The sequence below is a fragment of the Taeniopygia guttata genome, chromosome 7, assembly GCF_048771995.1.
Source record: "Taeniopygia guttata chromosome 7, bTaeGut7.mat, whole genome shotgun sequence".
In the NCBI taxonomy this organism is placed as follows: Eukaryota; Metazoa; Chordata; class Aves; order Passeriformes; family Estrildidae; genus Taeniopygia; species Taeniopygia guttata.
The window spans coordinates 17,339,724-17,367,195 of NC_133032.1; the positions used below are offsets into that span (position 1 = coordinate 17,339,724).

General features: G+C 40.2%; 2 protein-coding genes across 13 annotated transcripts in view; both read right to left on the reverse strand.

Annotated features, from left to right (window-relative positions):
* Window positions 1–14,022, reverse strand: part of ATF2 (activating transcription factor 2) — a 49,158-nt gene extending 35,136 nt beyond the window's left edge. For 3 of the 11 annotated variants that reach the window (XM_030277517.4, XM_072932273.1, XM_030277510.4), the window contains exons 1-6: window positions 13,629–13,737; window positions 10,207–10,237; window positions 4,755–4,829; window positions 4,062–4,131; window positions 2,474–2,570; window positions 696–814 (exon numbers count right to left, since the gene is read on the reverse strand). In XM_030277517.4, coding sequence (XP_030133377.1) covers window positions 696–814; window positions 2,474–2,570; window positions 4,062–4,109 — 264 coding nt within the window. In that variant the 5' untranslated portion in view covers window positions 4,110–4,131; window positions 4,755–4,829; window positions 10,207–10,237; window positions 13,629–13,737. Of the gene's footprint in view, window positions 1–695; window positions 815–2,473; window positions 2,571–4,061; window positions 4,132–4,754; window positions 4,830–9,817; window positions 9,929–10,206; window positions 10,238–12,682; window positions 12,730–13,400; window positions 13,539–13,628; window positions 13,768–13,897 lie in introns of those variants that run through there. The other 8 variants (XM_030277516.4, XM_030277509.4, XM_072932271.1 and 5 more) reach the window with 7 other exon arrangements.
* A 4,253-nt stretch (window positions 14,023–18,275) lies between these two features.
* On the reverse strand, window positions 18,276–21,591 carry ATP5MC3 (ATP synthase membrane subunit c locus 3). Of its 2 annotated transcripts, XM_002199155.6 has the most exons (5): window positions 21,445–21,591; window positions 21,286–21,363; window positions 20,241–20,318; window positions 19,698–19,891; window positions 18,276–18,520 (listed from the first exon to the last, which is right to left on the reverse strand). In XM_002199155.6, the coding sequence occupies exons 1-5, from the start codon at window positions 21,562–21,564 to the stop codon at window positions 18,406–18,408; spliced, it is 585 nt and encodes a 194-aa protein (XP_002199191.2). In that variant the 5' UTR covers window positions 21,565–21,591; the 3' UTR covers window positions 18,276–18,405. The 2 variants fall into 2 exon arrangements, with proteins under 2 accessions (XP_002199191.2, XP_072788376.1); XM_072932275.1 differs by lacking the exons at window positions 21,286–21,363; window positions 21,445–21,591 and adding an exon at window positions 20,947–21,213.
* Between the last annotated feature and the right edge of the window lie 5,881 nt (window positions 21,592–27,472).

The following is a 27,472-nucleotide window of genomic DNA, read 5'->3' on the forward strand; positions in this document are numbered from 1 at the left end:
AGTTATGACTGGGAAGCATTTAATTAAGTAACAAGAGTAACACTTAAATGCATGGCAAGTTTCTCACAAAAACATGAAGTCCCTAAACAGATGTAGTTCAAGTTTTTCTAATATTTCAATCTGTATGTTAAAATATAAGTAGATCTTTATGTTGTAATCAATAGTTTCTAGGCAAAAGTGACTTCAACATAAAATGAATATAATCATAACCAAATTACTGACACTTTGTAAAATTTATTCAGTACTTAATTATCATTATCATGATGACTGATTCTTACAGCAACATCAGTATTCAAAAACAATCAAAATGATCAGTGTTCACATACTATTGTTTTCATGTGTTTTTCTTTGTGCTAAAACCTCTTTACTTTTCAGAAGCCTTGTTTTCTTATTCAGGACCTCAAGAAATTTCAGTCAAAACTAGTGGTTAACTTCAACAGATATAAACTAGATACTTACATGATTAGGACAATGTGTCCCATTATCAAGGCTAAATATGAAAAACTAATCAGGTAAACTAACCTTCAGAAGAGTAATCATAGATTTGTATTCTCTACATACAACACATATAAGCAGCTAACATGATTATTGGTATAGTTTAGAAGGCAATATATAAATCCAAACTTTTCTTTTTCAATGGAAATTCTGATATTAAAAAGTGAAAGCTCTGAGGAAAAGAAATGTTTTGAACATACTTTCTTAATGTCATCTTCAGAAGCCTTTTTAAACTCATTTTCAAAAGGACTTGCTAATTCATTGAATAAGCCCACTTCTTCACAGTTCTTCAAGAATCGAGTTGGTGTTGGTGTCTGATCTGAAAAGAAGTGTATAAAACCCCCACAATTTTATTTTACAATACCATTTATGAACCTACTCGTCCTAAATAGTTTTCAGAATACAAACAAACAGGAAGAGACGAGGAGGTGGCTGGGAACCCTCGGGCTGCATTCGGCCCCGCAGGGAGGCAGCTGGCAGGCAAACTCCACCTGCTGGAGACCAGCACCCGGAGCCTGCAGAGCCCCTGACAATCCTAGCAGGGAACCACTGCATTTCTTTTGTGAGCATGAACCACAGGAAGCTATTCTCAAGTGCACAGCAGAACACTTCAATGAGCAAGGAGACTTTATTTAAAAATATAGATAAGGACTATATGAAGGCTTTTAATTAGAAAAGAAATGAGGAAAGCGCACAGTCCAAAGCCAGTTTGCTTCCTGTCCTATTTTGACAACAGCAGTGGTTACTTCCAAGTGCACGGAACTTTGAAAGGAAAGCGTGGTTCTGTGCACAAATCGGATTGACTCCTATGATGCCTCTGGATCAAGCTGGAATCATAAGGCTTCTGGCATCTGGATGACTATCCCATGAAGTAGCTTCAGAAACATCTTTATATAAAACTCCTGTTAGTATATAGATTTGCCTTATTTCGCTGTTATTATCAGGTCAAAATTAACTACACTTGCCATGAAGTTACTTGCATTTCAAATACTCTGAATTAATATGATTGTGTGGACTTATTAATCTTGGTGTCTACAACAGTTCCTATGCTGGAATGTGGCTGCACAGAGACACTTTCATGGCTTAATTTTTAAACACCTGATTATTTGAAAAGTCTCTTCTCTTGTGGTATAACTGACAAGAAGCACACCCAGAATTTTAACATTTTTAACTGGTAATTTTGGAGTAATATTTTTTTATCTGCTCACTGTGACAAATTAGCAATGTACAAGGAAAAAAAAACAGAAAATGTCTGAAAGTCTTTCTGAAGTTCATTTAGGCTGCTCCACCACTGAAAAAACCCCAGACTGAATGCAACTTCCACATACTTAGCACATGCTATCTTCATTCAAAAATTCTCAAATGTATAATGCGTTCAATCATCCACGGGTGATAACTTCTGATCCTGGACAAAAGCCGTAATTACTAAGGGTATAACATGAATTCAGAGGTGTGAATAAAGTATTTTGAATTTAAACCAAAATGAAAACAAAATACTTGATCTTTCTTTTACTATCCCATTGGAAGACTAATCACTGATTCATTCGTCTAATATCACCATGATACGTAAAAGATGCTACGTGTTTTAAAATTTAAAAGACAAGTAATATCAATGAATAATTAGAACTGAAATACAGTTTCATTTAGTTACTGATCCTCTTAGGAGTAGTCTTTATTAGCATGTTTTAATTAAATGCTTATACAATTAAATGAATTATATAAGTATTGATAATTTTTAAATACTTTGATTATATATCAGATACGAATAAAACTAACTTATGGAGAATAATACTGCCTTCAAATTCTGACATGCATTATGTAAGAAAACAATGCCTAAGCACACACTGCAGACAAATACAGTGCAGAAAACGTATCACATTCTCTTAACGTGAATCTATGCATTATATACAGAAAATGCATAAAGCACATGCCCATTCCAGCAGAAAAGTGAAAAAACTTAATACAGGTATATACTTACCAGCCACAATGACACTATCATTACGAGCCGGCCCAAATTTCAGTGTCATCTCATGTTTATGTTTATGGACAGCCAAATGATCCTCATTGGTAAAACGCTGCAGCAGAAAGTTTTTAGAAACACTTGTAATTGGGAGTGTGAACACAACAAATGCCATTCCACAGAATGCAATTTTTACAAAATGTAAAACTATCATTACTATGTTAAAATATCACCCTCTAAGGCAGATATATCTTGTTCCTTGGTCAACAGTACCAAGCAGAAATATTATAAAACTCAAACTATGTTCATAGTAACTAAATATACCAGGGAAATTGCAGTACAAGTGCCTGCATTCATCAAAAGTCCAAGATAACATTTCAGAGTGCTGCACCTCCATCAACCATCAGCAAACAGCCATTTGCTGTATTAATGGATCTTGACAATGTCTAGTAATCACCACTACTTGATTACTGCATTGTGTGTATTACGACATTAATAAGAATTGATCTGTAATCACAAACTTCACTGCATTTAACAGCATAAAGATAAAATAAAATATTCTAGCTCCTGTCCCTGCCAATTTACTATATGAAACAAGGGGCAGGTAGAATGGGCAACACTAGAATAATGCTAGACAGCTGAAATGCTGTGAATTAACTAAACCTTACCAGCATTTTAAAAACCTCTCAGGTTTGCTCATTTCATGCATACTTTCCCCAATATTTGGAGTATATGCTATAAAAAAGCAGTAAGCAGACAAACTGAGTGCTGTAAAAGAGATATTCTTACTTTTACTATTTGTTTATTTTCACTAATTTGCTACGCATCTGTAATTGTGGATGAAGTTAGCGTTTCAATTGACATAATCTAAGAAAATGTTTCCCAAGATGCAGCTTTCCTAAAAAGAACACATTTTACACAAAACATTGAAATTCTTAATTTTCTTTGTGAACATTTGAGCTCCAATTTATGCTTCTGGTTATGCCTCACTAATTTAAGTCATTCCACACGTAACAGATACACATCAAGAATCATCTCTCAGGAACTGATACATAAACTGAATTCACCTCAGAGTACAGTAATTCAGAATGTTTCCATGAAAGGGACATGTGCATGTGGAACTGTGAGGGAAATTTAAAATGTAGGATCACTGTATGACAGGGTGAAACAAACAAGGGACTTTTTTTTTTTCCTTAGAACTTTACTGCCCAGAGTTCCAAATGCCCAGCTCTCCATAACTCCTGCACCCTACCTCTGCATACAGCATAAGCCAGAAATTTCTGCATTCTATCACGCTAAGAGACTTAAGTCTGTCTTTCTGGCCTCACTAAGTGGTGGAGCAGCTCTTCCAGAGGGAATACAATGTCCAGAGCCTGACTCCTTCTCTCTGTTCTACAGTGTGAAGCTGACATCTGGGACATGAACTTCTCTCTTCACCTTCCCTGGAATCATGGGCTGGTATAGACCCACATACTATAAATTGTTACTTTTCAGCAAAACATAGCAACTTCATAGCAATTATCAGAAGCCCCTTTTCTTCAATCTCTAAAAATACATCTCACTGTTTAATTTGAACAGTGCTAATAATTTCAGTTCAGACCATTACCTGGCCACATCCAGGGGCAGTACATAAAAAGGGTTTGTCATCACTCATATTCCACAGGTCGTTGTGCTACCTGTATTAAAATTAGAATGTAGCAAATTTTACAAATAATGCAACAAATTATCAATACATCAACAAGCTATTTTAATATTCTATGGGCAAGAATTTCTGCCTTCTGACTATAGTAATACTCTAAATACCCATGATTCAGCGTATGGATTTCAAGCTCTGTCAGGAAGGTATACAAAATCCACCACAGCAGTTTCTGAAGACACACCTCAATCAGAAATCCACATATTCACATGTAACATGACTAACTGCAAAAAGTATCTGACAACACAGTAAGAACAACTTGTCACTGAAAATAAATATATTGTAACAATGATCCAATTCTCAGTTAAAAAGAGGTCACAGCAGCAGACAACACCATGCAGTCAAGGTTCTGGTGCCAACAGATGAAGAAGTAGTGTTCATTCCTTAGCCTCTACACAATCCTTATTTAAAGCTCACCATTAGAGCTAAATCAGCACATAGCCCTTTGTGCAAACTGTTACAAATTTAATTACAAAAACATGTATTTTAGTAATGTTTCAGCTACTTAACTACTGAAAGGCTAAAAATACTTAAGAAAGAAGTAAGATATTAATGACATTTGGTGCTATTTTGAATACTTACCCCACATACTAATACACATACCTGCCAGATCTCACATATAAACCTGTTTCATAGGGCAAACTATCATATCCTCCTTTTCATGGCAATTAACTGTAACTAAAAGAAGATGATAATTACTACACATGCTAAAAAATATAATAATGAATGATTTTGTAAAGATAAATGATAATATGTCCACTATTTACCCATGAAACACAGCAGTTTTTCAAATAAATTGTTTGCTTCAATACATCCTCTAATTAGTTGTGGCACCTGTGGCTTTACCTTGGAGGAAATACATTCATCTTTAAATGAGTATTTATACAGAGAACTAACAGTGTTCATTCTGAACACTATTTAGATTGATAAAGGAAATAAAGATGAATAAAGATGTTTTAATGATTAAAGATCATAGGCAGAATAAACCCATGTCATCCCCAGCGCACTGGTCATGTAGAGTTGCAAGGACTCAAACTGTCTGACCACCCCAAGAATGTACATTTCTGGTACACATCTGGGCACTAGACACAAGACTTAAGCATAACCAAATAATTTCAGACTTATTACCTCAGAGATCTGTAGGGAATACAGTATCTGATCCTTCTGGTTGTATCTATACAGTAAAAAACACTGTGTATAGACTTTTTTGGATATTCCTTCAAAGAGGAGGTGAACCCAGCATCCTTGGTAATGTTCACATAACAGCAAAGAAAGAAAAACACGGCATGCAGGAGAGTCTAAACTGTCACTTCTAAATATTTATGTTTCAAGGAATGGGGATACTGAGCTGAGATCAGAAGTCAAGAAGAGATGAATGGCTGCCAGAAATTTCAATGTTTGGCATTGACAGCTCAGGGAAACACATCCCAAAAAAAGGATGCCAAAGTAAATCAGGGATGAAGACTGTCTGCAAAGAGTTCATAACCCGTCTCAAGTTTCTGAAGGAATGAAGTATTTTTTTTTAACTGTTCAAACTGTGAACTTGGTACTTTCACTAATAAGGAATATTAACAAGATTATGGGCAAGTCTGAATCATGACTAAGGCTTCAGGGTAAGAAATAAGATCCTTATCATGACACTAAGAGTATATCCTCACAATATATGGAACTTAAACAGAGTTTAACAGCTATTCCACTATTCTTCAGCTATGCAACAATCTCATTTCTTCATATGCAGGCTCAAGCTAACAGAGTTAGTCTTGTTTAGATCTCAAGAGGAATTAGTTTTTTTGAACCTGTCATCATACAGCACTGTACTTATTTAATGGCTACATATGCCACCATATGCTAATACACACAGATGGATATGTATTATGAGTAGACAAGTAATACCCATATCAAAAACATCCAATGGTGGAAGAAACAATTATGATTTGGGGTTTTTTTTAATCCAAAGCATGAAGATTTTTATTAACTGAAATGCATGTAGGACATATTTTTCACTCTTTTACTATGTCTTGTCATACTCAAGGGAGATGCAGTTTCGGAGCATCTCTCTAAAATCAACTCCCTCCATGCTGCCAGTATTTTTTGTAGGTGAGAAGATGTAAATTTTTTAGGTGTGCTCATTTTCTCTTTTCGAGGAACATTACTAAATCTTGTATTTGCACGTGAAGTTCTTATCTGGTTCCATGTCTTAGTTTGTGAAGTCTGTGAATTTTGAATGCCTGATAAACAAGTAAAAAAATCAATCCTTGTGAAAAAGAAAAGCAGTGCTGTCCTTCTGGCAAACTTACTGGAAAAAAGTTGGAGATAAATTCATTTCCTCATCTTTGTAACATTATTTGACTGCAGGCCACATGGAATTTTGTGAGGTAATCCCTTGTAAAGAGATTCCGGATAACATCTAAGGAAAAGAAATTATGTTGAAGCACTGAAATTTTTGCACCTAAAAGAAGTCCACTTGCATTCTAAGCAAGACTTTGGACATTTTAAATCTAAACAGAAACTGGATCTGACAGGATGGGAAAACAAAGGGCTCACATTTGTTAGTGCAGCCAAATTGGTAAGAACTGTATTTACCTATTACAAACACTTGCAAGGCTTGCACTTAGAACAAAATAACTCCATGCAACAGTGGAGGCTGAGGGGCAACTGGCTGCCAAGCCGCTTTGGGGCAGAACCTGTAACTCCTGGTGGACAACAAACCCTACACGATTCAGCATCATGTCACTTGTAGCACTGAAAGACTGGGATGAATTAACAAAGGCACAGCAATGAGACGAAGTGATTACTGCCCTTTATCTGCTACTCTAAGACTACAGCTGAAGTGCCATATCCAGAGCTGAGCCCCTCAAGACAGCTGATGATCTGGAGAGAAAACATCTGGAGCCTCATCAAAACAGTTAGGAGGCTGGACTATTACATAACAAGAGGAAGCAAAGTTTGTTCAGAATGGTAAGGATCTGCTTGCTGTCATGAACTATCTAATGTACTGATATAGAAAAGTCAGATCCAGACTTTAGGTAGAGTATAATAAAAGGATGAGATGCAACATTCACAAGACACACCAAGAAAGTTAGCAGCAAGTGTAGAGCAAGAGCATTAAAATAAAATCACACAGTGAGGGTTTGCTGAACACTGGAACAGGTTGTCAAGCAGAGCTGTGGAATCTCAGAAGAAATTCAAATTTTGACTGGAAAAAATTATGTGCAATCCAAGATAACTCTGAAATTTAAAGCATACCATAAAGATATCATAGCAAGGAACAGAGGTGAACAATTGCAATGGACAATACAAACTTGGGTAATGTTCTGACACCTTCAGAAGACTCTGCGTGGTCAAAAACCTGTTGCTGCTACAAAATACAAACAAACACCATCCTTTGCATCCTCTTTTCCTTCTGTACTGCATGTTGCCTGACAGGCATAACAAAAGAGAAGGCAAATTTTCAGGAAAAAATGTTGGTAATTGCCACTCTAATTTCAAAGGAGTCTCCCTCTGTTGTAGACCGACTGCTCAAAGTGAGAATATGACAGTAGGAAAGAATAATTTAGAAAATACCTTTCCCCTGTAAACCAAAATAGCACCTTAGATGCCATCTTGACAAATATGTTACTTACCCAAATTAGAAATGTAATATATGAAGTGATAACCCTGTCCCTAGAGGAGTTAGAGTCACCCTGGACTATTACCTAGGCAACAGCTAACACCCTGTCCCAGAGAAAAAAGACAATTCCTGAAGGAATCCAATGTGAATGTGAAATTCCAGCCTTATCTCTTCAGATAAGAACATTCAGTGAAATGATTCTCACTGCAGTCCACTGAACTGCAACTTGCTTCTGTAAGCTCCAAACTCTACATTCCTTTCAGTAGCACAGAGAAATCCATATGTAGAATTCCAGTCACACAGTAACAGCAACAGAGCTGAACACATGAAAAACTTGAAATAATCTTTACAGTATAATCAACTTCAGTACTAAAATCACACTAATAATCTCACTTTTTTGGTGTTTGCTCTGTACTTTCAACACAGAAATAAAATACATTCACATCATGCCTATTTAAAATGTAGCAAGATTCTTTCATGATGTTTGGAATGTAAACGGTACAGTAAACTATATAAATAAGTATATATTCATCTTTAAAATAGATGCAATATGGAGAAATAAAAATGAGCTTCCAAATAATTCACTAATATTTATAGCAATGTGCTTATTTAAAAAATAAAAATGTCTCCATAAAATGTCACATCATTATGTATCTAAATGTGCTACAAAAATAGATTCAACAATTACCTGCATATTTCCATAAGATTTTAATTAAACACCTTGGGTACACTTGGTGGAAACTATCAGTACATAGTCTGAGGCTTGCTTCCAAAACCTTTCAGAAGACAATTTTACAAAGAATAGAAGCCTACACTGACTTAAGCCATGTCTTACTGGCTTATTTAAGCAGTAAAGATCCTTTTGTTTTCCCTTAATTGCCTACAGAAGCATAGAAAATACAACTGACACTTTGTTTCAAGATTTTTCTATTGAACATGTAAGCAGCTGCTTAAAATGTATATATACCAAGAGTCCTCGCAAAAACTTCTTCAAATTTGCTGAGAAAATTCTTCATATGTACCTGGTAAAGAATCATCAGACTTACAGCTAAAGCCTCTACTATACCTATAGAAAGCAAGGTGTGTGCAAAAAGATGTCCATGCACAGAGCTGCTCACAGGCTGTGCGCTCTTACCCTGTGATTACTTATTTTAATAAGTTATTTTAATTTATATTGTATTGCACTGTAGCAATACAGAGATTGCTCTCCCGTAACATCAGGGCTGACAGAAACAGCACAGAAGAAAACTGCCAGAATTGAGCACTGAAAAGACAGCTATGAACACACATAACCCCAGAAACAAAACAAAAACTGTAAAACCTTTGAAGGACAGCATTCTTCTTCTGGCCAACATGCAAGAAGAGATGCATATTTTCACAAGTGTGTCACCCTTCCTAAACTGGACAGTCCACAGAGGACAATCTGTCAGTCTGCAGCTACAGCAGTAGCTGATTTATCTCCTATTGCTTATGTGAGAAGCACACCAAGCCTTGCAGCTACACTGACCACTTGCATGCGGCTCCAACCCAAGAAACATCTGTACCTTCTGGTTTGAGAAAGATGAGAGTTGGACATAAACTGTAGCAGGCCATTGAGACAAGCAAGAATGATATTAGTCCATCAGCAAACGGTCTCCTCTGAGTCCAAGCACTCCAAAGTGCTTATGTTACAGCACCATTGATGCATTTTCCTACGGATGTTTGCATTTCCTCACGACTGGCCATGTCCAGTCAACATTTCCTTTTATTCATGACATTGGATCTGGGATTGTGCCTCCTTTTACTGCAAGATACAAAGCCTCACTGTATAGAGTACTGTTAACTCTTACTAAACTTTTCTGTTGATCTCATCATAGTGTAGAACTACTTTGGGTAATGTAAGATTTTACTTTAAGGCTTCACTTTAGAACAGGAAACTAAAGCATAAAAGAACCAGGTCAAATTTTTTAACTTTTATGAACTTTTAAGAGTTTTACTTAAGAGTACATAGTTATTCAAAGTAAAGTGAATGGAACATATTTGCCACAGTAAAGAATAACATTCTCTTAATGGCTACCTGGAGAGCTGAATTGAGTGTTTTGCTTAGCTCCTTCCAAGATGCCTTTAGATGGGGGGGAGGTAGATATTTCTGTTTTCTAAATTTAAACGCCTCACGATTAAGAGATGGCTTTTTCATGCAACCAAACAATAACAAAAATCAAAATGAACATGGTGCCTTTATACTTTCAACACTTGCATACAGCATTCACATGATAAATTTTAATCACTTTCAACATTTAAAGAGTCTATCTTTATTTCCACAATTTTCTATACATGTAGATGTGCAAGTTGTGATTTCAGTAAAAATCAGAAGTTAGTAGGTAGAATACACCACTTAAGAAGACATAATTTTGAAAAAAAGTAATTTGCATTTTAAAAGGAAGAAAACCCCAGTGATCTACTTACCTAGAGGGACTGGAGATATATTTTCTGTTTCCTATAAAGCAAAAGAAGAAAGGTGAAGCAAAACCAGTGTAGTTAATGCTTGACCATTTCAGGGCACTTCCAGAAGTGATCTGACTGTATTTGTGCAATGCTGTCAAATTTGACAGTCCTAAAAAATAAAACTGAGCAATGAAGGAAATGGAAGAGATAAAACTTGAAAATTTAAAACATTCCTTCTCATAATGAAAGTGGGATTGGCAGAAAGTATCCTTGTAGATTCTGCAAGAAAACTATAAACTCTAGTCCAGAATATTTAAAGTTCATAAATACCAATGGCTGGCAAACAGAAAAACAGGAGCTCCTTCCTCACATTATGCTGCTAGCAGGTTACATTTTTTTCTTTTAAAAAGTTAAATGATAGGCATTTTTTGCTGATATTATTAATTAACTGCTAATATCTGATGTCTAAAGTTAATTCCATACCTTCCACCATTTGTCTAAATTCTATAAAGGGCAGCACACCTGGACAAGAAGAAAAGATGATTGACTTAAAGACAAAAGAAAGGATGACTGGTGTAGCAAGTTCCAAAAAGAACAAGACAGCCAGTTGGACAGATAGGACAAACAGTCACAGATACAGAAACAACGCAATTAAAGTCCTTTAGGTGCAGGAGTGACTTCTTCCACAGGAAGATGCATTTCTGGCAAACAGAGAGCACGAATGGGATAAAGAAAGGTCCTTAGGCCTAACATTTCCTGTTGACTGAACATGGTGGCTTCTAATTCAACCCTCTGGCTTAAGTATTTTTCAGAGACATCTTTCTTTAACTTAATAAAAATTCAGGCTGTATGAATACAGCTCTTGTAGATAAGCAAAATATCAATGAGCCTCATAAAAGAAATATAGAGGGATTAATCTTCTCACAATTTACTTACAGAGATATTAGGCCTTGCTTTCCCCAGTTCATTTAACTAGGTTTGAACATCTTCAACCTAACAAACATTAGAAATCCAACCTCGTTTTTCTACACTTGTTTCAACAAAACAAAAAAAAACAAGCTTAACAAAAAGTTACTTGCTTTTCACATTTTCTTAGATTACAACCCTTTAGTCTAAAATTGAATGAATTAATTAAGAATTTAATTCTAAAAATCTTGAAATATAACAAATATCTCACTACAGGATTCCTCTTGCTCATTAAAACAGAATGATCATTTTTTTTCCTGTAAGCACTTATATAAATGATCATTGGATTTACCTAGGAAGGAAACAGAACACATTGCTTGGAATGCCTTGCTTAAGAAAAGCTCTCATCTGAAGTGAAGCTAACAGAAAAGTTCTCAGGCTGAACTGAAGCTGACACTCAACAAAGCTGAAAACAGTACAGCATAAATGTGGGGGAAAAAGCATTTATTGCATAATTATTAAATACTGATGAACATTTTTGTCACTACTTATTTCCAAAGACTCCTTAGAATGCGTATTTTATGTTAAACAAATACAGCTCAGTTATGCAGAACAATGGTAACCTGAAATCTACTCAGAATTAAAATAAGAGTTAAAAGTATTGAATCACATTTGCTCCTTTGATGATAGAATATGCATAGTTTTTATACAGAAACTCAAGACTATGTTAAGAAGCCATTAAGAATGTTAATCCTATAAATAACTTTAAGTTAGGATACCTTCACTGAGGTAAAAATATACATTTGTAAGTTTAAGTTAATGAAGAGTAGAAGAAAAAAAAGCTGATGACAGAAAAGGAATTTTTAGCACTAGGCCCATTCAAAATGTAATGAAACAAGAATGAAAATAAAAGCATAGTTCATGCTGTTCAACGTGGTCACAAAAGAAAAGTAGCAAGAAAAGCAAGATTATTAATTAAAGTATGTATGATGAAATTTAAGATCTTAAAGTATCTTATATTAGATACAGCACAGTCTAGAAGTTTCTGGAAAAACACCTACCAAACACATTGATATTTCTAGAATTCAAGTCAGGGTAGAAATATCAACTACACTGTGAAGAAGATCAAAAGCTCAACTACTTGATTAAGCATTAGCATACAATGTCAGTATTGAAACATAAAATCCCAATGGATTTTTAAAAGAGCTGCTTCACCTGTGTACACATTAAGGTCTCTTATTATTTGACAATTCTTTTGAAGCATTATATAACAACCAGTCCCTGACAAAATTATTGTTTAGTTTTTTAACAAGACAACTTGACAATTTTGATTCTGGATTACATAATTATAAACACTTCTGAGTTAATTCAAGTGAACGCCAAACTGGACTAGAGTTTGTCCCTCTGAAATGATATCCACTAACAGACAGCAACCTGTTTCAGCAGATGGCTGAAGAAATTCCACCTGGAACACCTGCAGAAGACCACAACCACAAGGACTGCTCCAATCCTATCAGTTCGTGCTGAATTTAACATCTAACCAGACCTAGCAGACTTATGACCCAAACTTCAGAACATTTGTTTTTATTACCTCTTATCCGGCTTTATGCTCAGCAAGAAATGTGGATGTGACATTCACTGCCATGAGTAGAACATGTGAAACAGAAAACAAAACCACTGTTTTAAAAGGTGGTAAATAAAATACATTTCAGCCATATTTGTGGTCACTGGAAAGTAGGGGATGATTCAGAATTTTGAGATTATTCAAAATTTTCATTTCAGTGCAAAGAGAAAACAGATTACAATATCATTACTGGAAGATAAACAGGTGACAGTAGCATTACTGGAAGATAAACACCTCTGGGAGAAAACAACAGAACAAAAATCAAATGAGGGACACAGACTCCATGAACAGGGCATAAATGCACACTAATGGATCTCCTTCCAAGAACAGGGATGCAAAAACGCTGTAGAATGAGTAAGACTGCAGAAGCAACATGGCAGCACACATGTCCCCTAACTCTAAACGTGAGGTTACATCTTGACATAAAACATTTGTGCCTTAAACACCATGCAGCGATCCCTAATTGAGAGTCTGTGACATGTTTTTTTTTCCCCACAGGAAAGCTTCAGAGACCTTTTATTTGACAACTCGAGAAGCATTACGCACAATAACAGTCAAAGTCAATGAGGCAACTGGTGCGGGAGGTTCAGCTCCGTGGCCAGATACCAGGCAGGCCAACACCGGGAGCAGCAGAGCTGTTCTCACCCCCGCCCCGCGTCCCCCACACCCCAACCCTTCTCCCCACCAGCACCGGCACGGGCCAAGCTCTCCTGCAGAGCCGAAGATGGATGCAGAGGCCTCCTCGGAGCAGAGGCGGCGGAAAGGCGAGGCCCGGCTGCCCCCTCCTCCCGCCCTCCGCGCCGCGGGCCGGGCCCGGGGCGGCTGCCGGCGCTGCCCCCGCGGGGCAGCCGCTCCCGGACGCGCCGCAGCCCCTTCAGCCACCCCCACGTCCCGGGCCGCCCGCCGGCCCTACCTGCGGGCGGGTACCGCTGTCCGCGGCGCCGGCCGGGCCGCCCCGCCCCGCTCTAGGGGCGGCGGGAGCCGCAGGCCGCGCTGGGGGAGGGGGCTGCCGCGGAGAGGAGCGGCGGCGCCATGTTACTGCCTCCCGGGCATCCCCCGCCCACCGCCGCGCCGCGCCGCTGCCGCCCCGCCGCCCCCGCCCGCCCGGCGCCGCCGCAGCGCGGAGGGAGGAGGAGCCGCCGCGCCGGGCCGGGCCGGGCCGGGCCGTGTTTACAAACTCACCCGGAACGCGGCCGGACCGCGTTAAAGGCCGGGTCCCCCGCGGGCTTCCGTCACCTCTCGCGAGAGCCGCGCTGACACCTCCGCGGGGCGGGGCGGTCACGCGGCGCGGGGCGGGGCCAGCGCGGGGCCGATCCGCGCTCCCCACAGCGACCCCGGCCGGGCCGGCCTGAGCAGAGCCGGTCAGTGCCGGGCTGGTCAGAGCCGGGCCGGCCAGAGCAGAGCCGGTCAGTGCCGGGCTGGTCAGAGCCGGGCCGGCCAGAGCAGAGCCGGTCAGTGCCGGGCTGGTCAGAGCCGAGCCGGGCCGGCCAGAGCAGAGCCGGTCAGTGCCGGGCTGGTCAGAGCCGAGCCGGGCCGGCCAGAGCAGAGCCGCTCAGTGCCGGGCTGGTCAGAGCCGAGCCGGCCCGAGCAGAGCCGGTCAGTGCCGGGCTGGTCAGTGCTGGTCAGGTCAGAGCAGAGCCGGGCCGGTCAGTGCCGGGCTGGTCAGAGCCGAGTCGGGCCGGCCCGAGCAGAGTCGGTCAGTGCCGGGCCGGTCAGTGCCGAGCCGGGCTGGTCAGTGCCGGGTTGGTCAGTGCCGGTCAGGTCAGAGCCGAGCCGGGCTGGTCAGTGCCGAGCCGGGCTGGTCAGTGCCGGGCCGGGCCGGTCAGAGCCGAGCCGGCCAGCGCCTCTGGCGCACTGGGCACGGAGGGCACAGCGGGCACAGCGGGCCTGGCGGGGCAGGATTGGTGCGGCCGCGGCGCAGAAGGGCTCAGCATGAGGTGCGCATCCTCCGCGGCGGGACGCGCAGGAGGGCGGCAGCTGAGGAGAACAGGCACCACATAGTGAATAAACCACTGCAAGGCCTCGCTCAGCGACATGTCTTCATGTGCCTGCCACTTCTAACTTTCGGCAGAATCGGCGCTTCAAAGCCCTGCACTGGCGAGATTCCCCATCTCTCAACACACTCCCTCTCAGGGCAGGAGCGAGGTGTGTGCCTAAAGTTGTGCTAAACATTCACCTTAGTTAATATATCAAAAATGCTGTGGCACTGTAGAATAATGGCAAACGCCTGTATTTTACACAGGAGGAAATAATGGAATTTTGGGTTAGTTAAAAAAATAGCATAACCCTATATGGCAACACAGTTTAAATAGTGTGGACTCCAAATCATACATGAAGCTTTAATTCTGTGCATGTGTATCATTTGATCTTGTTCTGAGACTGATTTGAGAGTGCAAGGCCATAACAATAAAGTACTTCTAAAAAAAGTAGTATCAGTTCCAGTAAAATACATTTTGGCTGAGTTTCTCTGAACTTGCACAAGACAGTATGGTATGTGTCATTTCTTGTATATGGTTTTGGTGGGCACTGTACAGCACTTCTACAAAGTTCTTTAAGATACGGTAGGATAGAAAGCACTGCATTAAAATACACTGTTTACTTAAAGGTGGAATTATTCTTTAAAATAGCATGTTGCAAGGACTCAATTGTACATGCAGAAGAGAGGAATAGAGATCTTCTTTCTTCAGAGAGCAACTAAGATCTGTATTAGAAACAAGTATTTTTTGATGGTTTAGTTTCACCATTATGTAGCAGCAGCAGTCCTAAGCCTGGATTAAAAAGTTGAACTACAGGTGCCTTTCTTCAGTGTGAAATTGATGCAAAGATCAAAGAAACGGAAAGCAAGAAAAGAGAAAAAAACAGCAGCAGGATGGTCAGTTTTACCTGCAGCATGGGATGAATCACTTTTACCTGCAGCAATAACTTAAAAGCATATTTGGTAACTTTCTAATTTCCTTCATTTTCCATTAGAATAACATGGCTATTTCAGAGGTTTAGCTGGCTTCATCTTCAACAATGAAACATGACCAGTCAGTCTTTCAATATGGAGAACCTACAAGACAAATTTTCATGAATGGTCCATGTCAGAAGAAACTGAAAAAGGTTTCAGGGAAGTAAAGCCTACATTAACACATCATGAAACTTAGGTTTGGTTTCTCTGACCTACAGAAGATTTACTGATGTAAACTCTTACCGGAAGATCAAGAGACCTTGGTGTTGCTGCCCTATTAGTGCAAAGAGACAGCGTTGGGGGTTTTTTTGTAAGAAAAAAGTAAGTCTTTTACACATTTATAATTATAACTTTTGTGAGCATTTCAGGAAAACTGAGGGTACTCTCTGTCACACCACTCAAATTGCCAACTAAGCTGTGTTGGAAAGGGATTCCATGTGCCCTGTAATAGTTCACCTGTCAGTATCTGCTCGTCCTCATCAATTCTAAGCCCCTTATTGTCTCTAAGGAGGATAATCCTCTGTGAAGGTTTGTTGCCTTGTTTTGAAAGTCCCCATTAATCTTAATCTGTATAACTCAGATCTGATTCTTTCATGACTGGTGTAGCTGAACAGTTCAGCCACTTTGCCTGAGTTTGGCCTATGCTCACCAGCCTAAGAGCGAGTTAAAAGGCAAAAAGCTTGGGGAGATGCTACTACTAGAATCACCTTCACATCCACATATAGAATCTCCCAAGATGTCCACTGCCCTTCAGGCAAGGCTGATCACAAGAAAAAGGGTTCACGTTGAAAAGGTGGTGAAAGATGGGATGTAAATCCAAAACTCATTATTCAAACCTCATTCAAATAACTCACAGTGATTCAGGTGGCTTTCTTAGTAAAGTTACAAGAGCAGTAATTCAGCCAGGTCTTCTATCTTCACCAAACACCATTACAACTCATTTTATATGCAAACAAATTATTAAGTAGAATTAGCAGAGTTGGAGCTGGACGACCAAGACAAATCTGAAGATGCCTGTTTGACCAAATCCCAGTGATATGGAAACCTGAAGCTTGAATTAAGCTACCCCACTGGACTGTACATTTTAGGAAATACAGACTGCCACTTCAGATGCCTGTAGAGATCCCTGCTGTACTGAGATAAAAAGTTCATCACCAACCAGGACAGCCATAGACAGATGAGCTTTAGTCTAGAATACTTTCAGCCAGGACAAATGCACTGTCAGCTCTGCAAATCAAGGGCATCCAAGAATGGGCAATAGCAAGCCCCAAAATCCCCACTGCATGAACAGACCACATGAAGTTACCTGCAATATGCTTCACCTCCTACCCCTCTCACTCCTCAAATCCCCCATTTCCTGATCTACCCATGTAAGACACTACTAATATTGTTCTAAAGCTACTAATTAGCTTCATATTCTACACTCCTAGAATTCATATATATAAAAGAACATTCTCTGTATTAGAGATTACTGTTTTCTACTAAGAATATGCAGGGGAAGTTTTTTCTCATGCTAGGTTCTAGAATTTTGCTACACAAATTTTTCAATCATTTAGGTTGGGAAACACCTTTAAAAAAAGGCATGTTAGACCTTTAAGATCATTAAGTCCAACTGTTAACACTGCAAAGTCCACCATAAACTTAAATGAACTAAAGTCCACTAAACCATCTCTTTGAATACCCACTTGGTACTTTTAAATTCAGATTAAAACAAAATCTTACCCACACCTTGCACTTATCTGATTCATTAGTAGTTTCTCCATTTCCTCCAATAAAAATTCTTACATTTAATTCAGTAATTACTTAATAGCAAGATGACAAAACATTTAACAAGCTTGGCTTACAGTAATTCATACAAAGTTCAGCTTGTTTTCTTATATGATTAGTTAATATTCTGGATAAAGTTTGAGATGCTATCAACCCCCTCACCAGGTAAGTATAGTAGCACAGTGTTTTCCTCCAAGTATAGATGACACCATAAATGCCTTCTGACTGCTATAAGAGAAACGAAGGTAGATACTTAAGCTAATTTTCTTTTTAACCAAAATGCTTTAATTCTAATGCTTTTCAAAGAATGTGTGAGATAATGCAAGGCTGACTACAAAATCAGAAAGCTGGCAGCTCTCTGAATTTGGTGATGTCAAAAATGCAGTAACTAAATAAAATATAATGTCCTTGTATCACAACTAAATGCCTTGGACCATACTAAAGCAGTTCCTTATTTGGCTCAATGGGAACACTGGTCAGCTGTTTTCCAAGTGGAAAACCCTCCATGGTAATCAAAATATCTAGTGTACTTGAAAACTGATACGAAGTGTCCTATCACTTTCATGGATTTCTGTTTGGCTCCTTCTATCAAGAGATGCCAGAATGTGTCAGCTAACTTAGGAAAAAAAAACACAAATGAAGGAACAAGGCCAACAATGCAGCCTTTCACATTTGATCTCTACATCCTTAGATCTTTTAAGTGTATGCCACATTAATTTTAATAAATAAAATATTTGACTGGAAGAGTGCTATGCAATATCAGGAGCAATCCATGGGCACCGAATTACAAAATGTCATCTTTCAGATACCCTAATGAGAAAGACAATAAATGAAGGCAACAAGTTGACAGTTAAAGTTGTTATCTTTAATGAAATGACTTTGGAAATAGTATTAATTTCCATGACACCAACATTTTGGGAGTCCCATAAAATGCAGTTACATTCCAATGCCAATATTACAGGCAGATCTCCATTCACATGGCAAACAGGATCAAGAAAGCAACCATCAGACAGAAGAGACCCATAGCTTCAGACAGGGCGAATCCCAGGATAGCATATGAGAACAGCTGCTGCTTCAGAGAAGGATTTCTAAAAGAAAGACAAGGTGTGAGTGCTTTTTGTCCTTACAATTAAGATGTTTTTCATGCAGTTTAACCTCATAGTTGCTACAGATTCTGTAACAGGAAAATTCAATAAATCCAAGCACCTTTTTAAAGGATTTCACTGAAGACAAATTAGTTGGCAATTAAGACTAGACTCAGGTCTAATTCAGACATTTTTTTTCACATCTGTGACATGAGAACCATACTCCAAGGAATTTCATGTGTATCATGTTTTAACCAGCTCTCAAGGCAAATACAGGAACAGGAACTGAAACCACTTAAAAGTACAAAAAAACCCAAAAGAAAATTGCAGCACTTTGTTGCAAAAATGCAATGAATATGCCTTCAAGAACTGAGAGGAGAAAATCTCCAATATAAAACTATGAAGCAATGTTCTACAACTGCTTATTGACATGTTCATGCCAAATTCAAAACTTGATATATTAATTTTGTACTGAAAACATTTGTTTTGTGAGGTGGAAAGTGAACTTCCTTGTCTTCAATAAGGTGTAAAAAAATTTTTGTTAAGAAGTTAAGACTTAACTGGTTGGAAAAGTAGTGAAGAACATGAAACATCTTTTATGCCTGTATCAGTTCTGCTCTTCCATGACGTTATGTGAACTACTCCGACTAAAGGAATGTTGTAAAATTGCCTGAAAGTTCATCCCTACTACAAAATCCTCACACTTGCCCCCTTCAGATTTCTAGAAGGGATGATAATTCATTTGCCAAAATAACTGCATATTCTGAGATACAAAGCTGAATGTGTTAGAAAACATCCATCCCTAAACAATGATTCTGATTACGAAGACTATTTAGGACTTTTCCTCTTACATGGGGAAAGATACAGGCTGGATTTCTAATTCAGTTCTGGAACTGAATGCTCAAACACTGGACTTTAGTGACTGAAAGACCGACCATGTCTAATGATGCAATTTCTTTCATGGCTCTCCTCCAGGAAGAGTGTACAAAGTTCTGAATTTAACAACAGAGCCATCCTGATGAATATGGTACAGTTTCATAAGATTCTCTTCAGCCATGTGCATCAGTAACAGTAATCATTAACAGAATTTATTACAGTGCCATTATCTTTTCTACAGTTCAGTTGTCTCAAGATACATATGCATACAATTAAATAGTTTTTAAAGAGAGAGACTGATTACCTGGCATAACCAATGATTAGACTACCGAAGACTGTTCCAATTCCAGCACCAGAACCAGCCACACCTACTGTGGCCGCACCAGCACCAATGAATTTGGCAGCAGTGTCAATGTCCCTGCTGATAGCACTAGTCTGGAATTCTCTAAGTGCTAGCTGGGAGACAGTATTTTGGGCCCCGTTAACTGTTGACTTGCCCTAAGAAAACAAAACATGAAAAAGCATTATATTCAGACAAAAGACCATGTGACAGTGTTATTATCCAGTTTTAAAAGTTGTATTAGATCCAACGTCTACTTATTCTTCAAAGTGATGAGATGGTAAGTCATAAACTTCAGACATTACCTGTTCCACCTGAAAGTACCAACTTTAAATGTGAAAGACTTCTCAGGGGAAAGAGCAAGACAGCAACAAGTATTATTAGGTGTTTGACTTAAAGCAAGTTTCACACTATAGGTATCTGAGTTAGTATAAGTGAACTCTAGGTTGAGGACATTTAGGCTCACCAGGTAATTTAGGAAGATACAGAATTTTGTTTATAAGGTACCTCTCCATTCTTGACCTCTGGCCTAGACAACACAGATGCCGAAATTGGTCTGTACAAGACTCTTGATCCAGCACGGATCTGTAAGAAGAGGAAAAAAACTATAAAAAAAAGAAACATTTGATCACAATAGTCTGTAAGATAATAAGACTATTAGCTACTAAGCCATTTGTCTTCCTTGAAAGACGGCAATCTCTGAACAGCTGGATATACAATAACGGATACAGAAGCAAGCACTGCTATGCAATCTGACAGCACTGTTTTCAGAAGATACAAACAGCCACACTATTCAGTGAACATATACATGCATTATGCTGACAGAACATAAAGCAGAACAGCGACAAAAAATCCCGGCCGACCAAAAGGCAGTGAAACACATTTTGAAATTAATAAATAAAAGCCATGAAAATGATTTTCAAAGTTGTTAAATGCACAGATGTAACCTAGACTTTTAAATTGAGTGAGGCGCAAATGAATGAATCCTTTTTCACAAGCGGCCTGCATGTGTCCTTGGGCTCCCAGCAGTCTAAGGTCATATCGACTCTTGCAAAAACCTCTTCCTGCAGAGGAAACCTAGGCCTGGACCATGCAAAATAAGACCTTCAACAGGCCAGAAAGGGCATTTTCATGCAGGACAGTCTCTTATCTCTGCAAGGGCAAAGAATTCCGGCCTTGCACAGGAGTAGCAACAGGCTAGAGTTTGACCTACAGCGAGGCACGGAGCGCAGCAGGCCCCGGAGCTGCTGGCGGCGCTGACCTGCCCTCCTTCGGCGCTGGCGTGCGAGGGCCCCTCACCTTGGCAGAGGGCCCCGGCCGCGCCAAGGAGGCAGGAAGGAGAGCGCGGCCCTGCCGCAGTCCGCCCGACCCCCACCCCCACCCTTCGCTCCCGGGCGGGCGGCGCTCGCTGCGGGCGAGTCCCAGGGCGCTGCCGCGGTGCTCGCAGGCCCGCCCGACCCGCCATCGAGCCGCGATCGCGCCGCGGCCCTCACCGACAGACACGGACGGGGCCGGTGACGAAGCGCAGGGCCCCCCGCGCACCCCCACTCACCAGGGAGGGCGAGGTGGCGAGCTTGGCGCAAGCGAACATCTTAGCTGGTGGCGTCCCGGGGCTCAGGATCCGGGGTCTCTGCGGAGAGAGGGAGAGAGTGAGGGTGCGGCGGGCGGGGGCGGCGATGGGCGCGGATGGCGGGAGTGGCGCGGCGCTCACCGCTGCGGTGCCGCGCTCGGGCCGACGGGCGGGCGGGCTGGGCCGGCTGTGCGCAGGCGCGGCGGGGCCGGGCGGCGGAAGAGGCGGAGCGCGGCCAAGGTCACTTTGTGCCGGCGCCATTGGCGGCGGCGGGGGGCGTGCGCCGCTTCCCCGCGCAGCCGCAGTGCGCCCGCCGCGCGCGGGCGGAGTGAGGGTGGCGCCGTGAGGGTGTCGCCGTCAGAATGTCACCGTCAGAATGTCACCGTGAGAATGAAACTGTCCCTGGAAGACTGTCACCGTGAGAATGTCCCTGTGAGGGGGGCGCCGCCGAGGGCGGTGTCGCTGTCGGTGTCGCTGGCGCGGTATGAGCCTTGCGCCCCCTCCCCGGCGCTCGGGTCACGGCGGGGTCTGTAAAGGCCGTGTCCCAGGACACCCGCTGTGTGCAAACACCCCCACTGTTCAATTAGTCATTTCTGCACGATGAGCAGATTCGCACCCAAGGAACGAAAAAATCCTTTTTAATCAAGATTAAGCGAAATAGGATTACCTTCACTGAGCTGAGCATGTGTTCCTGAGATTCCTGCTTTAATCACTTACATGTGCTTTGATGTTTTTCTTTTGATAATGGGATCTTTATTTTAATGGTCATTTGCTATTGTAAGTGGTATTAGTACCAGCTAGTAAAGATGCTGAAAAATCAACGCTGTGAATAAAGCACTGGGAAACATTTGTCTAAGTTGTACAATTTTAATTGGATACAACCTGCGCCATCTAAAACCGTGTGCTGCAAACGGTCTCCAATGGACCAAGTTAGGGGCTGTGTGTGTATTTAGGGATAGGAACAGTCTCAAGATGAGTGCCGGACTCTGGCAAACTTACAGGATGATTGATGTTGCTGTCACTGGTTAATCCACAGGTGCCACAAAGCTGAGACATGCTCCATATCAGCAACCTGAACACCCCCCAACAAACATGATCAATAGGTGCTTTCAGCAGCTGCATACCAGTGTTAACCACAATGTTGCTTTTATAACCTACAACGCAGTGTCTCCTGATCCATAGGTACAGGGGAGAGACGTCAGTTGTAGGTCCAAAGGTGAGAGACAACAGTACAATTTGAATTTCCCAGCCTTCTGCTCCCTCCCTCAATCCAGCAGCAAGATTGGTTTGGTTCCAGTGTGCATCCAGAGTCTTTAGTAACAGAACAGTAAAACATCAGTCTGTAAAGGCCAGCAAAAGAGGTTATAAGCCGTGGGTTTTGTTTGTTTTTTATTTTTTTTTCCTTGTCACAGCTTACACACATTTTTTGGGAACTGAGCTACATGGGCAAATCTGCAGTGTCTACCACATGGTTCTTCCATAGAAAAGCACTAAGAAATAAATACCAATGGCAAAACCTTTTAATGGTTAGGCAGAACTTTTCATTCATTCATTCATTCATTCATTCATTCATTCATTCATTCATTCATTCATTCATTCATTCATTCAAATTCAATCCATATGCTATTGTGGGAATAAGTACTTCCATCACCATGAAAAAAAACAAAGCAAAGGCAAATGCTGTAGTGTTGGAATGCATTTGATGTGGCATGCTGCTGCACAGTGACATTCAGAGTACCCCATTTCTGAAGACAGTACTTCACCTTAGGAAGTGCAGCAGCCAGCAGGGTGTCTGCAACAAAAAAAAATTTCACTTCCTTATAGAAGGAAGCACAGCAGTTAGAGACGTGCTTTCTCCTTGGGAAACTGGAGGTCTGGACCTCCATGCATGAAACAAATCTTCCCCCAGCTCTCATGAATGGAGAAGAAAGTGAAAATTACACTCCTGTGTACACACAGCACAAAGTCACACGGACTCAAAACCGCATTAAACAGAAACCCTGTTCTTTCACAAAAGAAGTGCTCTCTTCTGTCACAATCCCCACCCCAGAATGTTTTGTAAAAGATGCATTCACAAGCCATTTGTTGTGAGCAGTGTCAAACCACAATTAAACATTGGTTTATTGTTGCTTTTAAGGCATAACATCTGATACTGTATTGTGAATGTGACTCAGCTATTCCTTTCAGGAGGGTTTTGAAGAGCTGTTACTGATCTCTGGGGGCCAGGCTGAGTTTAATTCAAGAAGATCTTCATAAAGAAACACGTGTTAATCTCACACTGTTTTCTATCCTATGGCTGACCTGCTGGTAGGTCTCCAAGGAAGGGCATCAGTGCACTAAAGACAGTGTCATTTCTAGTTGCTCACCACATTTCTGAAAATCTTTTTGAGCAGGTTCCCAGTTTTCCAATTGTCTCTCCCTGTCAGGACCAGTTGTGCGCGTGGGCAGTAGCCAAGGATGCCAGAGGAGATTTTCTCCCCATTTTGCCCCTGGCAAGGAAGATAGAGTGCAGATGATTGAGCAGTCCATGGTGCCTGAAGAGCAAGTCCTCTCCCACAGCTCCTGTGGCCTTACAATTCCCTGCTGCTGAGGCAGGTTTGTCAGGGCAGTAAGAACAGCAAGTGACCACTAGCTGTTGTTCCACCAGTATGGCCTTCTCCTTTCCCAGAAAGGAAAGAGAAAAGGTCATCCCAAATTTTCCAAGCTTTCTAAAAAATCTCTCCTGGAACCATAAAGCTTCTCTCAGTCTTTTTATCCTTTTTTTAAGAAAAGAAACATCTGTTTCACCCTCACTGCCAAGCAACTCATTTGCTAGGTTCACTGATGGATCCACGCCTGAGTCCTGCAGTGACATGAATTTTCACTTTATAACCCTGAAATGAATTGGTATCTACACGTGTCAGGCTCTGAACGTTGCCACACACAAGTATCAGCAGAATGGATGTTACATACAAATGGCATTTTTCTGGTGACTTCTTAGAGTGCTATCAAGCCTTATATCTGTCCAGAAAGCAGGTAATAAGGCAGCTGGGAACAGTACCCATAAACTGGAATGCCTGCCTGATATATATGGGTTGGTTTTCCTCCAGGTACAGGCAAATGATGGTAGTTGCATGCTGGTGCAGTTGAGCAAGTACAATCCTGTGCAATGCTAAATAAATGAGCATGTCCGGAGTGCTTTGTACTGGAGGGTCTGCCAGAATCCAACATTTATTATTAATAACTTATAAAAGATGAATGTCTATATTTGAATGTTCTATATTCTCTATGAAGGAGAAATCTTGGCTAGTTAAGAGAATTCCCATTGTCCAAAGCCTAAATAAAATGTTCTGCTGCTGGATCGAAACCTATTCCTTCAGGTTAAATTTTATCTCCCAGCAGAGGATTATTAACTCAAAACATGTCACACACTCACACTAGTCTTTTTTTTTAAATCTGTTCTGAAGAGGAGATGTATCTGGAAAACCAATATATTCCAATAACTCTTAATTGTTAGAACACCCCCGAAGGATGAAATTGGATCAAAGGCCTCCTGAGATTATTGTAATGTTGTGAAATATTTTAAAACTTAAGGTGTATTACCTCAGGGTTAGCTCTCTTGAACATCCAAATTTATGAAGTACTTTGTAGGGCATTGATTGATATTGATTTACAAAGTCAGGGTTTTTTCAGTGTTTTTCACAGCTGGGCCATGTTTCAGTTCTACCTCTTCCATTCACAACTGGGAGGTTGAATCTTCCTATTCAGGGCTCACAGAACGGGAGCAAAGGCTTGTGGAAAGAAGATATATAGAGAGCAGAATTAATACACTCCAGAGTATTTAAACCATTTGTGCTCTGGGAAGAAGGAACAAAGCCATTATTAGAGGCTCTGCTTTAAGTAGAAATTCTCTTGGTAGCACTCTCTTAATACCTGTTTACCTTACTGGTTTTTAGTAGTTGGCCAATTTTGACCTAGGTAATGTTTTAATTGCAGAGTTGTCTGGATCATAAGAGATGCTTCATAGGAATACAGATGATAAAGTTTTTTCTCTAAATTCTAAATATCTTCTTTACAAGGGAAAGGAAGAAACTGTCTCTTCAGTGATCTTTGTCTCCAAGAGTACTTACTCAAGCAATTTTTTTTTCTAAAATTTGGTTTTTTATAGTCTCAATGGCTTCTTTCAGTGGAGCGCAGGAGGCACTTAACAAAGTAGAGCTGATTTAGGCTGTAGAGCATTCTGCTCTACAGACCATTGATTATTTTAATACCTGAGTCCTAGAAATGGATGACATTAGCCACAAACACTGTACCACGTTCATACTTGGCAAGATTTGGAATGTGTGCTAATACTGCTGAGAACATTCATACAATTTGAATGAGAAATCATTATAATCCTTATAATATAATTTTTGGGTCTTTAAGATCTGCCTTAAATATCACAATGATTATATAAGTAGGGTCTGCTACACCACAGCTATATATGTCAAAATGGGATGTTGTCAAGAGGAAAAACATTCTGCTTCAGCAGAAAATCAACATGGAAAAGAGGCAAACTCATCTTAATTCTAGTTGTTGGATTCTGGTGGCAAGTGATATCAAGGATCCAAGAAACCTTGCCAGAAAAGACTGGTAGAGCTGCTTTCCCTATGGATAGCAAGCCTATTGTCTAGTATTTAGGTTCTACTGATTACTTTTATGATGCTGTACAACAGTATTAAAAATACACTCAGTCTTTTGTAAAACCCAGAATCTCACAAGGAAGACAATCCTGTACTTTTAAAATTAATGTTATATATCAGCAAATTTTTTTTTTCTATAAAATTATGATTCCCTATTTTAATGTAACTTTTATTTGTATTCCATACAATTATGTAATTTTTAAAGTTGGAAAAGACTTCAGAGGTTATTGAGTCCGACCATTAACCTTTGCCATGTTACTTGAAGTGGAAGGAAATGTCACTAATAGTTTCACTTTATGCTTCACGACTATTACACTGTGCGTGTCAGGATTGCCACATTCAGGGTGAACTCTCATGTGTTTAAAAATTATTATGCATCTGCCCAGTATTTTTTGGAAATTGATTTTTGAGGAAAAGCTGTAATAAAACAAGCCACTGATGTTTAATCAAAGTAATTTTTATAAATTCACAGAAGATTCAGAACATTTAGAATTAATATACCTCTTCATGTATTACTTTAGAACATAAACCTTCATGTATTACTTTAGAACATAAACTCCTTTAACTAAACTATAATTAAATTTTCTTACTCAGATGTCTCATGTTATTCCTCAAGGCTGTGTTGCAAAAGCAGCCCATACCTGAAATGGTCAGTCAGTTCACTGAATAACAGACACATAGATTTCTAGGTTACAAAATATCACTGGATTAAATGAAAAGAAATTCAGCAATGCTTTTTATGTTGCTAAGAGTACTAAACACCTTTTGAACAGAAAACAAAGTTCAGCTGTAAGCTGACACTATTGGCTGCACTGGGTAGAGCACATCATCGGCAATCCAATTTTAACACCTTTCTTGCTATACAAGGTCACACTGTGACACGAAATAACTCACAGAAGCAGGCTAGATGTAAAAGGAAAGAAAAAGAACACAAAACCCCAAACTATATTTTCTGACTCCACTATATCTACAATAGTAAAAATGACAGTGGATTGGAGGGTGAAACTGCCACCTCTCCAACCACACTGGTCAAACCAAGTCCATCAATTCTCTCTGTCCACAAAGGAGAATGCAAAACAATCATTATTTACAGGAACATGCATGAGAAAACTCAGTTTAAATATGTAAATATCAGAAGGCATAGGAACTTTTAGAGGTACTTTAAAACTCTCTAAAGAACAGGGCAACAATACAGAGTACAGACAGCCAAGATTTTGCCCAAATTAGAGCCATTTTTTGTCAGAAGTATCCATGAATTTTTATAGCTGAAGTTAAAGAAATCCAAAATGAAAGAACATTTTTTTAGTGGGCTCTTCTGGAAATACAGGCTTTTTTTTTTCAGGGAAATTTGCAACACCAGATTCTTAGCTTTTAAACAGAAAAAACCTAAGCATTTATTTCCTTAGATTAATTATTTTTCCTGTTTCCCAGAATTATAGAAATGATCCTGGACAAGTCTTTTTGCATAATACATTTTTGTCGGAATCTGTGGGTATTGGTGATTCCGA

Bases quoted from the DNA above. Each gene is read 5' to 3' on its own strand.
- ATP5MC3 (XM_072932275.1), bottom strand. From the start codon at position 21,198: ATGGCGGGTCGGGCGGGCCTGCGAGCACCGCGGCAGCGCCCTGGGACT. The intron at 20,319-20,946 runs GTAGGTCAAACT...CTCTTCTTACAG, and splicing joins GCTGCGCTCCGTGCCTCGCT to ATCCGTGCTGGATCAAGAGT. The intron at 19,892-20,240 runs GTACCTTATAAA...TTGTTTTCTTAG, and splicing joins CAGAGGTCAAGAATGGAGAG to GGCAAGTCAACAGTTAACGG.